This window comes from Hippocampus zosterae, chromosome 15 (assembly GCF_025434085.1).
Source record: "Hippocampus zosterae strain Florida chromosome 15, ASM2543408v3, whole genome shotgun sequence".
Lineage (NCBI taxonomy): Eukaryota > Metazoa > Chordata > Actinopteri > Syngnathiformes > Syngnathidae > Hippocampus > Hippocampus zosterae.
This window is the reverse complement of record NC_067465.1, coordinates 13,624,942-13,640,404: the sequence shown is the minus strand read 5'-3', so window position 1 is coordinate 13,640,404 and position 15,463 is coordinate 13,624,942. Positions and strand designations below refer to the sequence as shown.

Sequence of the window (15,463 nt, the reverse complement as noted above, 5' to 3'; positions counted from 1 at the left end):
TGGTAGGACTATTAGGATACTGCAGTTCAGCTTGTGAGCTTGGGAACCTATGAACCGTGAGCCGCACGAGGCCTGTGAATTAATCTGATGTAGACCAAAACAATCTCAATTTACTTTTGGTCAAGTCCGACAATACACCCTGGACTTGTTTCCTGTGATCGGCAGGGCACATCCAGACATAAAATTTACATTCATACCAATGGACAATTTAAAGTTGTCGATGTACTTCACATGCATGTTTTGGGAACACGGTTGTACCGAGAGAACAGGGCGAAAACAGTACATTAACAGTGACTCGGTTGCCCGGTCGCCATGTGCCTGACAGACCCTGAGCGGACAGGACATTTGTTTGTTCATTGCAGTATACACAGTGCTCTTCATAATCATTGGCACCATGGTCAAGATGTGTCCTTCGTCTTCTAATGATTTTTTTTTAATTCAAAATGATAGAGTAAAATTTTCAAGAAGAAAATCCAACCTTTAATTGAAGTACTCTACATTTATTCAGTGTGGAAAAAAATCCCACATTCAGAAAATATTATTTGACGTCAAATCATGTCTGCCACAATTATGATTTATACATTTAATAATATTAATTATTATTATTTGCGGCTTGGATTTGAAGCGGATTTACATGGGACAGGAGATGAGAGCCAATCTCTTTTTCGTTAATGGACGCGACAGCTTCTTGTGCTTTCAAACCTAGCTTGTAGCAGAATGCACATTTTCAGAATGACGTCTTTGATCCACTGGTAAAAAGGACACTTTGAATTGCTCCTCTTTCATCTGTAACTGTTTCAAACAACAAAGTGTATGCAGGAAAAGTGGTTAAGATTGTACGACTGTCTGTGTCATATGTGTTGTGTTATTTTGTCATTTTATGGCAACTGTACTTTTGATGGCGGCGAGGGCACCCGCAGCGGCTCATCTTGTTGTCTTGTCTGGTTGAAAGGGAAGAAATTTCATCTGTGCTGTATGTTGCACATACACCGCGTTTGACAATAAAGTTGTACTTGTACTCATAATAATAATAATAATTAAATTATGTGAAGAAAAATTGTAAATAGTATTGTGATTTATCCATTGTGTTCATATTGTATTTAATTGAAAGATGTTTGTTGTTTTTTTTTGTCTCTTTCTCCTTTCTACATACATTCTTGCTGCTGGAGGCTGTAAATTTCCCCAGTGTGGGACGAATAAAGGATATCTTATCATATCTTACTTGACTTGAATTATTAGCGCCCCTGATGTCAACACTTAATAGTAACGTCTCTTGCCCAAAAAAAACTGCGCAATTGTGACCATTTCGCTTTGCTCAACCTCTTTATACTTTTCGGTATTTAAGAGTATGCTTCAAAAATGAAAGGTTCATTTATTTTAAGGGTTTTAACACATCCTAACAAGGAGTGCCAATAGTGATGGAGGGCACTTATGACAGTTATCACCAATTAATTGGCAAGGAATACCCATATAATGGTAATTTCACGGTAACACACACAAACACACACACGCGCACTGTATGTGTGTATTGCCTCTACCTCTAGTCTGTCAGTGGGCACAGCGGAAATACGTCAACATCCTTGAGGCTCACACAAGCACGGGGGGAACACACCAGCATCCTCGAGGCTCACACAACGCAGCACTGCTGCAACAACATTCAACAAATGAAAAATAACATACCTGCGTAGAAACGTAGCAGGGAGCCGATTTCTGTGTTAAGCCCTTCCTCTTGAACTCTCCAAGGGTCCTTAAATCCAAGCTTAAAGAGAAAGTCATTCTGGATCTGCAGGGGCCTCTCATCTGGGCTAAGCCTCCTGACTGCTTCGCCGTGCAGCTGAACATACAGCATAGGGCTGGATTCCTCTGAGGAGCCTCCGCTGTGGCCAGGGGTCAGCACTGATTTGCCAGCATTGCAGTCTGGGTCCTGGATGTCAGGTGTGTTACCTGTGGAGCTATTTCTGGACAAGGAGCCAGCACTGCTGCTCGTGGGCAGGCCGTTGGCCACATCGTTAAGACAGACATTGCTGCACTGCTTGTAGCTGACACCGTTGGAGATGGGATCCAGGCTGGAGCTGGATGCAGGGCAGTCCAGCTCGAGCTCATCTGAAGAGCTGCCGTACACATCGTGGCCCTCCGTGGCGCTGTCAAACGAAGGGCTCAGGATAGACGCATCCGTGCCGAGAATCATGTCGTCGCTCAGGGAATCCCTGTGCTCGCTGAGCCGGGCCCCGGAGCTCAGGTCGTCAAAAGCGCTGCTCTCCACATCAGAGCCAGAATTGAGTCCGTAGCTGTCAGTGCCATTCCTGTGCTCTGAGTCATCATCATTAGGCGTATCCATGTTGGAGTTTAAGTTTAAGTCTGAAAGAGAGCATGTTATGTTGTCTTGGGACACTGACTCAGGGCTGAACAGTTTTCCATCCTGTTGCCTCTCATCTGCATTGGCCATGAGCAGCAGTCTCAAATTGTCACCGGGGTGACCTCCTAAATGTGATGTTTCCAGGTCAGATAAGTGATCATATTTGATAACGGGGTCTTCGTTGACCTTGCACAGATTGTAGTTATACTCATACTTGGCACTGCAATTGCCGTTTTGGTCCATCTTAGGATTGTCTTTGCTAATAACGCGCATGACAGAGCTGGACTTGCCGCAGAGTTTGCTGAGGCGTATTGCGACCTCCCCGGCCGTGGTGTCTACGGTGCAGAGGACCGGCCTGGGAGACGAGGACGTTAGTCTGTCGTAAATGTGGATGGAGCCTCGGTGGAGGTCGGTTCTCACCCACTCGCGGTCGGTGGGCTGCAGCTGCATGTTCTGCCGGTGCTTGAGCAGGGTCTTGCGATCCAGACTCCGGGTGTGCAGAGACGCAGAGGACAGGGCCGAACTCATTTTGCAGGCGGCCGTGACAGCCGAGGAGGAGGAGGCAGCGGTGGTTCCGGACGCGGCCGGAGCGGCGCTGAGATTCCGCTTCAATCGCCTGCGTCTTAGCAGCAGGGAGCCGGAGTTACCGGATAAGACTCGGCCGTTCAACGCCGCAGTTCGGCTCGCGTGGGGAACACCATTGCCGTTCTTTGCGTCTATGGAGGAAGGAGACAGATGCCCGCCGCCGCCGTCCGCTGGAGTCCGCCAGCCGCTGGACACTCCACTGGGCTTCTTCGTTAACTTGTTTCCATCCTCAGATGCAGCCTGCTCGGTCTCCATTGCCGCCAGTAAGAAATCACCCCCCGCCTCAGACTAAATGACGGTGCGCACTTGGTTCCGTCGACCGCTTCTGCATTTAAAAGCCAGAGTACGTTCCCACCGTGGTGAAGACACACCAAACGGGCGCCGTCGGTCACTTGTTCCGTTAGGAGTCATTCACTCCCCGCCTTTTTGTTTTCTCCTGTCGCTGTCTCCTCCGTCGCTCCGAGGGAACATTTTACCGATTAAAGTCGATGAGAAAGAGGAGGCAGGGCGCGCGTAGGGACATTTCAGGGCGGAGACGTGACTGCGCGACCCGCTTGGACGAAAATGCACTGCTCGAATATGCAATGAACGTCGGCCGACCTCCTACGCAAATACCTTCTGATTTATATTCATGAGGAGGAGTCAAGATGGCGCCGCGACACAACAACAACGCGGTGCACTGTGGTATTTGTAATGCACCGGCTCGTGTTCCCTTTGTGGCCGGATTGGGAGAAAGGTCTTGAAAACTACATCTCCCATGATCTCGGCTTTAGGTCACGTGCGGCTGCTAGCGGAAAAAGCATCGGTTGATGCCAACCGTTGGTTTGGCTTAGCCCCCTATAGCTACGTACATACTTCACGACTGTTAATCTGTTGAACATCAGTGACGTTGAAGAGACGACGGCCCTATTTTAGTATCCGCTGATAAAGTTGTAAAATCCGCAGAGGTTTATGAATGAAAGCTTGACAGCATTTCTGTAAAGTGTCGAAGCGAATAAGTTTCGATCGGGACGCCATTTCACATCACCGGCTGTGCCAATTTGATGGCATTTCCCGCCCTCTAGAGGACAAAAAGCGAACTTAAATTCCTATCTGCGGCCCACGGCGACCCCATAGGCGAGGAGGGTGTACTGCAAATAGCAGGAAAAGTTGCACGAATAAGAAAAAGGATTTATGAGGTTTGTGAAATTGCGTTTTTTTATCTGACTGATTAGTTTTGAATAGCTGTGTGGTGTGTTGCAGGCAATTTCGTTTATTAGTACTGTAAGGCAAAACAGTATATAGCGCATTTCATACTCACATGGACCCCTACTATTGCACCACCCGTGTAAATATTTTAGCAATACATAGAAAATTGTGGCAAACAAATGTTTTGGTAAACAACTATCCAGCTAATGCCAAGTATGGAGTTGGAGAAAAAAAGAATACTCTGAATATCTGTTAAGTTTTTTTACAAAAATGAAAATATTTACATTGCAAATGTTAGTGTGAATGCTTGGCTACACCACATTACAGGATAATCTTTCCGATATCCAAGAATCGGTCATAAATCTGCAAAAATTTGGCCCCATTGTTGTATATTTGTACCTCACTTAAAATAGATTGGTAAGAATTTGTTATCTCTGTAATGGAAAAACTGCACACTGCGGAAAGGCATTCAGAAATTGGATTTTAATTGGCATTATGTATCCTTTACATGGCATTCAGTATTCCAAAAGTGTGTGTGTGGGGGGGGGGGTTAAAAAAAAACACTTGGAAATCTATTCGAAAAGCTGTTCCAAATTTCCACAGGAGAGCCAAAGTGTTATTGCTGAGTTCATTTTCCCTTTTTTCTTTTTTCCCCCCCTTCAAATTTGGCTAAATGGAAATCCTCATGCACGTCTTGGCAGCTTGTTTCCTTGATTGTCATGTGGACAATCAACTAAAGTGTGAAAATCATTCCTATTGTGTGGAAATTAATTACTTATAAAAAAATATCATGGCGGTAAAAATGCCCGCATTTACAACACCAGTGAGGCGAGCCGACCAGGTGAAACTTTTATAATGTAAACCGAACTGTGCTCCAAATGAATACAACACCCATGCAAACGACACAGCTTGAAATCATTCTCCAAGGGAGAAGACGTACAGTACTATATTTCCCGCACCTGGCACACAATTCACATCTTAATGAAATGTAATACAGAAGAAAAGACAACCTTACGTGTCTGTAAAGCTTATGAGTGACGGTGCAACTGACTTGAGTTGTGGAGATTTAGAGCAAGTTCAAAATCAGTCCATTAAAATCCACTTCTTGCAAAAGTGTTACCATGTTCAATTTAGAGTGGGGCAGATATCCAATTGGCTCAGCGGCATTGACAGCAGGAAACTTCATCCTGATATAGTCCACTTAATTTAATACTAATGCATTAACTGTATAGAGCACAAAAATGAAAGGGTGGCGTGATGTTCAACCCTTTATGAGCAAAGACTATTGCTTGTAAAAAAAAAGTGTACAATAAAATGCAGGTTATGAGGGATAAATACTGATATTTAAAAAAAAATACACTACAATGACTTTTGCCCTTGGTAATAATTCCAAAATACTTCCACCGAAAGAGCAAGTACATGTACATTTAGGCCTCAACCCCGCCCGGCCACCCCCCAAAAATATAAAAAAAGAAATATAAAACATACGCACATCTGTCAGATGCATTTTTTTTTACATAAAATGTACACAATTCTGACTTGAGTGAAGGAACTTGGTTTCGTGACTTCTTCAATATAAACAAAAATGTACATTTGGAGAGAGTTTCCTCCCCGGGATTCACAGTCAGCGACTTAGATGACAACATTGTTCGGTACATTACAGGACAGTACATGGGAAGAACAGAACTGCGGATTGAACTCTAGAGGGCCCAACAGCCTTGGAACTAAATCATATATTGCACACTGTGACATGACACTCCTCCCCGCCAATGCTATAAAAGATGGATAACCCCCCCCCCCCCTCCCCTCCAGCGAAGGTGTATCCTCTTACATAGCTGCTCCGTGGGGGACGACATCATCATTAAGAAGAAGCATTGTGACAAGTCTGCTGGTGACTGTAATGTTCCGTCACCGTCTGACGCCGGCAAACACAACTGAGCACCTGCCTGAGAGCTCAGCATAGAGACGATTCACTCAGCTAATTCCACAAAATGGAACAAAGGGCGGCCTCGGGGGGCGGGTGGTGACTGAACTGATGTGCTACTACAGCGGGTGGGCTAACTGGCAGGTGTAAGTACTGACGCAGTTTTGTCTGTGGCCTTGGAGGAGGGGGAAAAAATGTTGAAAAGACATGGCCTTATTGACAAAAATGGGCACCGTTTGACTGTCCAGCACTTAAGGTTCTACCCCTGCAGTACTGCTTGACACAGCAATGGTCTATGGTCGGTGAAACCTGTGAAAGAAATAATAATAAAAAAAAAGATTTCAACACATTTCATCACGCTGGGAGCTTTGCATCTCTGACCAATGCATGCTGCATGTAAATCCAACATGTGTTCACGTACTGCAGCCAGTTACTTAAGTGATGATCAATACCAGGTGGTTATTTGACAAGGCATTTAGTTACTTCACTAGAGAGAGGCGTCACTTTACCTGGTTAAATGACGACTCGACTCATGGACTTCCATCTCAGTGCTCTTGAAGTCGTTGAGCTCTTTTCGAATAGCTGCCTGGATAAGAAAAACAATAACGGAGAATGAATACCCGGCGGCAAAGCTTTTCTTGTTTTCTTGCAAATGTCGAGTAAGTACACTGAAAGAGAAACTGTAAGATAAAAGCACACCAGTCAGGTTGGATTTTCACACTGCACATTTTAGGTCACAGATATGCAATCACAATTTATTTAATACTTTCAATCTTGAAATCAGGTGAAATTTGGCACTTATGTAAAGCCAAGTTGCGTAAAAGGCTAAGAAAAAGCAGGGTTTTTTTCTTCAAGACCGCAGTGCACGATGTCTTTCGGCAGGGGGCACTGTAATGCAAAAAGACTATTTATCTGATTAATTCAGCGTCATTTCTGGAAAATGTGAGTGACGTTAATATATGGTTTTTGCGTGTGGATTTAAAATCACACGTAATACGCTTGATGGTGATTCAATTCAATTAGTGAACATTATTACACAACATTGACTGTATACACACACACCTTTTACGCAATATACTTTGTATGACTTGGAGCAGGGGTGCGCAAACTTTTTGGATCGAAGATCTACTTTTCGATCAACTAACCTCCCGGGATCTACCCTTACCGGCACGCGCGTGCACACACACACACACACACACACGCCCTGATGAGAAACAGCCTGAAACTGAGGCATGCGACGCACTTTTGCAGCCTGTTAACTATCGTAGCTCACACGTACTGTTTTAAAGTGCTTCCCTGGGCCCTCCTAGATTCCTATTCTTTGCTCGTGCCCTCTGTGAATTGTACACGAAGCAAACTCTGAATGAGAATAATGACGATAAAAGATAGAGCGCAACAGCTCTTATCACAAGCTGCAATTGCAGACTGCTGAGAGCTAACAACGTCCGGTGACGTAATCACGCGCCACCGTAAATTTATGATTTACCTGCTTTATTGTAGTATTGCATTGTTTAACCCTCCAAAACCCAAGGGGTGAATGTTTTTTTGAACCTGTGAAAATGTGGTGTAAACATAGATCTTTCTCAGGGCTGCATCAAACTGGCCCTTGAACACTGTTACGGATGTCCAATAAACACGCAGGCACATGAATTATACATGGAATGTAGTTTGTTTCATTTTAAAAAAACTTAAAAAAACCCTCAATTACCACCATTTTACTTTCTTGAACACACTGGTACAGGAATTGTAAATGCCAATTTATTAGACATGGGACAAATGTGACCATGTGAGAGAGACAGTGTACACATTTTCATTTTTGTATAATTTGGGTCACTTTAGAAACAGTCATCAAATTTCAGGCCAAAAGAATAACATTATCTCTTTTTATGAAGCAGAGAGTTCCTTAAAGTGGAAGGCAAAATATTAAAATGCGCCTTTGATGTTGGAAGCGGAAAGTAGACATGTCGGCAGCTCGCCGTCTCGCGGCGCCGCTTGTCCGATTAGTCCCTTACGTAAGGGGAGCTATTGCGTAATCAAAACAGTCAGTGCCCCCGTGATTTCCACGAGTGGTCCTCAGGTGTGATCTTGCATGCTCACAAGACAAGGAAAAGAGGATGGAAAAGGAAAAAATAGTGAAAGGCGAGGGACGCAGCGGCCTTTCGCTGCGTCCCTCTGCCTGCATCTGAAAATGAATACCGGGTAGTTGTCGTTAACACACAGTTGTTGTCTCCAAATTATTGGACATAACCTGACGATGAAGCTTCACTTTGTATCGCTGCCCTTTTTCCTCACCAGTGTTGTGAAAAGCAAGCAACGACTGCAATTAGACTCAAGATGTTAGTTTCCAGCTAGCGTTGGATTCGCCTGCTAACTTGCGTTGCCTATGAGAAAGCAGTGACGCATTACGTCACTAGAGCCACAGCTGCTCTTTTTCAATCTGCTTGAGAAATGTCACCCAAAATATTTGTATTTTTTTAACCCTTTCATGCACCTTGTAACCTGATAACACGACAAGCTGTACACTGTTGTAACCACTGTCCCTGAAAGGTTAATTAACATTTAGTGTTACGGACATAACGAGGTAGTAGCTCTGACGTTGAATAGCAAAACTAAGAATCACAGACTTAAGTTTTCCTGATAATTGAACCGCCCAGGAACGTGGGAGGAAACCAGAGTACCCGGAAAAAACCCACGCAGGCCCGGGGAGAACATGCAAACTCCACACAGTGAGCCCGCAGCTGGAATTGAACCTGGTACCTCTGCACTGTGAGGTCGACGCGCTAACCACTGGACCAAAGGGCCACCCAGAGTATATTTAGATACCAGGAATGTTATTTCTTTGTTTTCACAATACAGTCCAGAGTTTTGATCGACTTTTGGGGTCTGCACAATAAGTGACCTCACAATTCCGTAACAGTGGATCATCCATTTTTATTAATTCTTTTTTTAGGTTTCAATTCAGGTTTTGCAAAAGCCCGTGTCTCACTCAGCGGCAAAGGTTAGGAAGTGTGTGGGTAAAGGTTTTTTTTTTGTTTTGTTTGTCTTTTTGGGGTCAAGGTTCATTCAATGTTGGAAAGAGTTGCAAAGGCATTTGCCAGGTATTTACTAACAGTTTTTTGAATAGTTGCGAATATTTTTTCTTGTCACCATCAAATTTTGAACATGTTGAACATTTTTGTGCACCAAATAAAATTGTTGTTGAACGTATTTGCGATCTTCAACCCTGATGAAAAAAAACCCAACAACATTCGCGACATGTGCATGCACTTGCAAACCTTCACAGCTCAGTGAAAAATGTTTCTGGACAAGAAAATACATTTTGCTGCTATTTGTGTATTTCAGAAATAAAAACAGCTGATAGTATAAAATGAAATTCTGGTAATTCATTATATACATATATAGTCTTTACCGTTTAATAAAACCTTGGCTTCAGGTCCCTGGGATTACCCCACAATTTTTTTTTTTCAAACACAAAATTGTTCCTTATAATTATAATATTGCTCTTCAAATAAAGTCCCCAATTAGAAAAACGGAAGAAAATGTTAAATATTTGGAGCCTTGAATTTGTTTTAAACTGTGAGAAAACATGCAGAATATATCTAATTAAGCAGGAAGCACTACTGGCCTTGTCAGCTGCGGTAAGCCGGGTCCACGGTTTATCTGCCCGCCGGTCGTAGTCCTGGGCGTCTGAGACCTCCACATAGTCACTGAATCGGATGAGGATTTTGGCCTGCCTCAGCTCCTCCACGGTGGGCCTCTGGCTCAGCTAGAACAACAAAAGCTGTATCAAAAGTGTGTCGACAGTCACGCTGTAAGAGTTTTAACAGTGTTGATTATTGTGGTGTGAAACCCTAATGCAGCAACCATTTTGTGTCGTCAAATGTCTAAAGGCGGGACTATATGGAATTTGCAAATTACCAGCTGTCTATTTCAAGTAAGGTGTTTGGTGAGGAATTTAGATGGGAGTCCATTTGAAGTCAGATGCTTCTTTGAAGAGATATTTCCAAACTTAATTGCAGCTCATCAGAGTCTATTTGACGGAAGGTGTTTGAGGAGGCATGAGATTATTTACCTGCAGAGAGTAACAGGAATCCATTTGAAGCCAGGCATTTATTTAAGAAGGCATTTAATTTCTAACAGCAGGTGCCTATGCGAAGCAAGGCGTTTAAGGCATGTCTCATTGAAGTGAGATCTTTGAGAAGGAAAAACCCTTTATTCCAATGTCAACGTGTCTATTCGCAATTCTTCCTGAAACCATCCATCTCCCGTTATTTGCTGAAAACCTCGCCTATTTTGTTCCTTCTGAAATTCCACTAGAAGGCGACAAAGTCCTGTCTAATATCAAAGTAGTGCACATGAAATCCATAGGCAATGATACAAACCTCTTGGGTGGCGCAACATTTATTTGGGCTTTTTCGCAGTCGTACATATAGAGAGAATTGCAGAAGATTATTGCAAATAATTGTATTTTGATTCAGCAATCAAAAAAAGTTTGACATAGTCTAGGGATCAAATTATTTATTTTACTCATGTTTATTTTATTATTTATAATAAATTGATTAACCAAATTAACTAATTAGATGAATGATTAAAAAATAAACTGGGGTCGGGGGGATTATCGGTAATGCAAAAAATATTCCTGGACTGTTGATACTAATGTAAATGGATGCTGGGCCAGATTAAAGAACGGAGCAGATTTTATGTACTTTGGCGCACCACTGCTTAAGATGTTCACTGAGCTGAAGTCTCGCCTCATATGCTTTTAACTTTGCAGAATATAGTCCAAATATATTCTGCATCTAAAACCAAATGATACTACCACTTTTCGGGGAGCTTGATTTTGTCAGTCCCACTGTATTAACAAGATATATACAGCGCAGCAGATGTAGGATCATAGCAATTTTTTTTCTTTTGTCAAGAGCAGGATGCCTGCAGGGTTGCAAGAAGAGTTGCTTAATTGAAAACGACAGGAGCACGCTCAACACCTCTCAACGGGGTACGAGGGTTTTGGCAGCCGACATGCTGCCGGGGCCAAGGGCAACAAGGACGGACGTCAGCCAGGAGGGAACACATAACAATGGCCCGCCTACCATTCGTCGTGTTGTTTCAACTCACCTTTCGAGTCAGCCGCCGCTTGATCTCGCACTTCTCCTCGATTTCTTCTTGCTCGTTCCGAGCTGCGCAGAAAGAAGAGTGTTACTGCAGTCATGCAATTATGAACGAGGAAAGCAAACATGCGCTCTGCCTAATGTGGCCAATTAGACAGCAATGTTCAACTAAAGTGAATATGCTTGTGTAACCCCAAATAGCATTTATCATTCATTGGCTGTTTAATAGCATTAGCGATGCGTGTCAGGGGAGCGCGATAGCTTCGCTCTCCCAACTTTTCCCTTTGGTGCGTGCTCATGATTGCATTGATTAGCCAACTGGATTAAAATAGAAGTCCCATCTCATTAAAATGCACATGTTAATAAGTGGCCAAGCTTGCCATTTTGTGATGTTAGCATTTTCCCTTTCTTTTGAGATAGGGTACGGTACCTGAATACATGTGCAAAATCTGCCATAACACATATTATGTTAAAGATGCTCTTGTAAGAAATTTGATCATCCATTCTTAATAGTCTTTTTTGAAATAATGCCAGACATGAATACACAATGTAATTTATTTATTTTTTTGTACAAAGTTTGCTACTTTCCTACAGGCCACATTGCAAAATCCTTAAAGTTGCTTTTGCGCTTTTTGTACTTAGACTGCCACTGTAACATGTGAAAAAACATGTATAACACTGCTCAATAAATGTTACCAGACCAACTATTATCAAGTTAACATTGGATCAATTCTTCATAGTAGGATCTTGCGGAAGCATGGAGCAAAAATATTCTGACAAGAAAATACACATTCCCACAAGTACGTTCGAACATGTTCGCAAATGTTGAAATGTTCTCACAATGTTGAATGTACTTGTAGGGTAAATGCTACAAATATAACATTTTCCCACAATACCATGGAGTGATGGACAATGTCATACTGACTTGCACATCCATCCATCCATCCATCATCTACCGCTTATCCGGGGCCGGGTCGCGGGGGCAACAGCTTTAGCAGGGAAGCCCAGACTTCCCTCTCCCTAGCTACTTCTTCCAGCTCTCCCCGGGGGATCCCGAGTCGTTCCCAGGCAAGCTGGGTGACATAGTCTCTCCAGCGTGTCCTGGGTCTTCCTCGGGGTCTCCTCCCGGTGGGACATGACCGGAACACCTCACCGGGGAGGCGCTCAGGAGGCATCCGAATCAGATGCCCAAGCCACCTCATCTGGCTCCTCTCGATGTGGAGGAGAAGCGGCTCGACTCTGAGCCCCTCCCGGATGACCGAACTTCTAACCTTATCTCTAAGGGAGAGCCCGGACACCCTGCGGAGAAAACTCATTTCAGCCGCTTGTATCCGGGATCTCGTTCTTTCGGTCACGACCCATAGCTCGTGACCATAGGTGAGGGTTGGGACGTAGATCGACCGGTAAATTGAGAGCTTCGCCTTTTGGCTCAGCTCCTTCTTCACCACGACAGACCGATACAACGTCCGCATCACAGCAGACGCTGCACCGATCCGCCTGTCGATCTCCCGCTCCCTCCTACCCCCACTCGTGAACAAGACCCCAAGATACTTGAACTCCTCCACTTGGGGTAAGATCTCCTCCCCGACCCGGAGGGGGCATTCCACCCTTTTCCGACTGAGGACCATGGTTTCAGATTTGGAGGTGCTGATTTTCATCCCAACCGCTTCACACTCGGCTGCGAAACGCTCCAGTGAGAGTTGGAGAGCCCCGTTTGAAGGAGCCAACAGCACCACATCATCTGCAAAAAGCAGGGATGCAATACTGAGGCCCCCAAAACGGACCCCCTCAACGCTTCGGCTGCGCCTAGAAATTCTGTCCATAAAGGTTATGAACAGAATCGGCGACAAAGGGCAGCCTTGGCGGAGTCCTACCTCCACTGGAAACGATTCCGACTTACTGCCGGCAATGCGAACCAAACTCTGACATCGGTGGTATAGTGACCGAACAGCCCGTATCAGGGGGTTCGGTACCCCATACCCACGAAGCACCCCCCACAGAACTCCCCGAGGGACACGGTCAAACGCCTTCTCCAAGTCCACAAAACACATGTAGACTGGTTGGGCGAATTCCCACATACCCTCAAGGACCCTGCTAAGGGTGTAGAGCTGGTCCACTGTTCCACGCCCGGGACGAAAACCACACTGCTCCTCCTCAATCTGAGGCTCGACTTCCTGACGGACCCTCCTCTCCAGCACCCCTGAATAGACCTTACCAGGGAGGCTGAGGAGTGTGATCCCTCTGTAGTTGGAACACACCCTCCGGTCCCCCTTTTTAAAAAGAGGGACTACCACCCCGGTCTGCCAATCCAGAGGCACTCTCCCTGTTGTCCACGCGATGTTGCAGAGGCGTGTCAACCAGGACAGCCCCACAACATCCAGAGCCTTGAGGAACTCCGGGCGGATCTCATCCACCCCTGGGGCCTTGCCACCGAGGAGCTTTTTAACCACATCAGTGACTTCAACCACAGAGATAGGAGAGCCCACCTCAGAGTCCCAAGGCTCTGCTTCCTCCAAGGAAGGCGTGTTGGTGGAGTTGAGGAGGTCTTCGAAGTACTCTGCCCACCGGTTCACAACGTCCCGAGTCGAAGTCAGCAGCGCCCCATCCCCACTGTACACAGTGTTAGTGGTGCACTGCTTCCCCCTCCTGAGACGTCGGATGGTGGACCAGAATTTCCTCGAAGCCGTCCGGAAGTCGGCTTCCATGGCCTCACCGAACTCTTCCCACGCTCGGGTTTTTGCCTCGGCGACCGCCGAAGCCGCGGCCCGCTTGGCCAATCGATACCCATCAGCTGCCTCTGGGGTCCCACAGGCCATAAAGGCTCGATAGGACTCCTTCTTCAGCTTGACGGCATCCCTTACTGCTGGTGTCCACCAGCGAGTACGGGGGTTGCCGCCACGACAGGCACCAACCACCTTACGGCCACAACTCAGATTGGCCGCCTCAACAATAGAGGCACGGAACATGGTCCACTCGGGCTCAATGTCCCCCGCCTCCCCCGGAACATGGGAAAAGCTCTGTCGGAGGTGGGAGTTGAAACTCCTTCTGACAGGGGATTCCGCCAGACGCTCCCAACAAACCCTCACAATACGTTTGGGTCTGCCAGGACGGACCGGCATCTTCCCCCACCATCGGAGCCTACTCACCACCAGGTGGTGATCAGTTGACAGCTCCGCCCCTCTCTTCACCCGAGTGTCCAGAACATGCGGCCGCAAATCCGATGATACAACTACAAAGTCGATCATCGAACTGCGGCCTAGGGTGTCCTGGTGCCAAGTGCACATATGGACACTCTTATGTTTGAACAAGGTGTTCGTTATGGACAATCCGTGACGAGCACAGAAGTCCAATAACAAAACACCACTCGGGTTCTGATCGGGGGGGCCGTTCCTCCCAATCACGCCCCTCCAGGTCTCACTGTCATTGCCCACGTGAGCATTGAAGTCCCCCAGCAGAACAAGGGAGTCCCCAGCAGGAGTACTCTCCAGCACACCCTCCAGGGACTCCAAAAAGGGTGGGTATGCTGAGCTGCTGTTTGGTGCATATGCACAAACAACAGTCAGGACCCGTCCACCCACCCGAAGGCGGAGGGAGGCAACCCTCTCGTCTACCGGTGTGAACCCCAATGTACAGGCACTGAGCCGGGGGGCAATGAGTATGCCCACACCTGCTCTGCGCCTCTCACCGTGAGCAACTCCAGAGTGGAAGAGAGTCCAACCCCTCTCGAGAGAACTGGTACCAGAACCCAGGCTGTGTGTGGAGGCAAGTCCGACTATATCCAGTCGGAAATTCTCTGCCTCACACACAAGCTCGGGCTCCTTCCCTGCCAGAGAGGTGACATTCCATGTCCCAAGAGCTAGCTTCTGCAGCCAAGGATCGGACCGCCAGGGTCCCCGCCTTTGGCTGCCGCCCAGCTCACATTGCACCCGACCCCTTTGGCCCCTCTCATGGGTGGTGAGCCCATGGGAAGGGGGACCCACGTTGCCTCTTCGGGCTGTGCCCGGCCGGGCCCCATGGGTGTAGGCCCGGCCACCAGGCGCTTGCCAACGAGCCCCACCTCCAGGCCTGGCTCCAGAGGGGGGCCCCGGTGACCCGCGTCCGGGCAAGGGAAACCGAGATCCATTTATCGTAATCATCATTGGGGTCTTTGAGCCGTGCTTTGTCTGGCCCCTCACCTAGAACCTGTTTGCCATGGGTGACCCTGCCAGGGGCATAAAGCCCCAGACAACTTAGCTTCTAGGATCATTGGGACACACAAACCCCTCCACCACGGTAAGGTGACGACTCACGGAGGGGTGACTT

General features: G+C 46.4%; 2 protein-coding genes across 5 annotated transcripts in view; both read right to left on the bottom strand.

Moving 5' to 3' along the window:
* Window positions 1-4,466, bottom strand: part of phlpp1 (PH domain and leucine rich repeat protein phosphatase 1) — a 53,659-nt gene extending 49,193 nt beyond the window's left edge. Inside the window, exon 1 of the mRNA XM_052087807.1 lies at window positions 1,681-4,466. Coding sequence (XP_051943767.1) covers window positions 1,681-3,196 — 1,516 coding nt within the window. The 5' untranslated portion in view covers window positions 3,197-4,466. The remainder of the gene's footprint in view (window positions 1-1,680) is intronic.
* Window positions 4,467-4,594: 128 nt separating this feature from the next.
* The window catches only part of LOC127616310 (phosphatase and actin regulator 1-like), a 48,897-nt gene continuing 38,028 nt past the window's right edge, over window positions 4,595-15,463 (bottom strand). For 3 of the 4 annotated variants that reach the window (XM_052087829.1, XM_052087830.1, XM_052087828.1), the window contains exons 9-12: window positions 11,169-11,230; window positions 9,675-9,819; window positions 6,563-6,635; window positions 4,595-6,362 (exon numbers count right to left, since the gene is read on the bottom strand). In XM_052087829.1, coding sequence (XP_051943789.1) covers window positions 6,347-6,362; window positions 6,563-6,635; window positions 9,675-9,819; window positions 11,169-11,230 — 296 coding nt within the window. In that variant the 3' untranslated portion in view covers window positions 4,595-6,346. Of the gene's footprint in view, window positions 6,363-6,558; window positions 6,636-9,674; window positions 9,820-11,168; window positions 11,231-15,463 lie in introns of those variants that run through there. The other variant, XM_052087831.1, reaches the window with a different exon arrangement.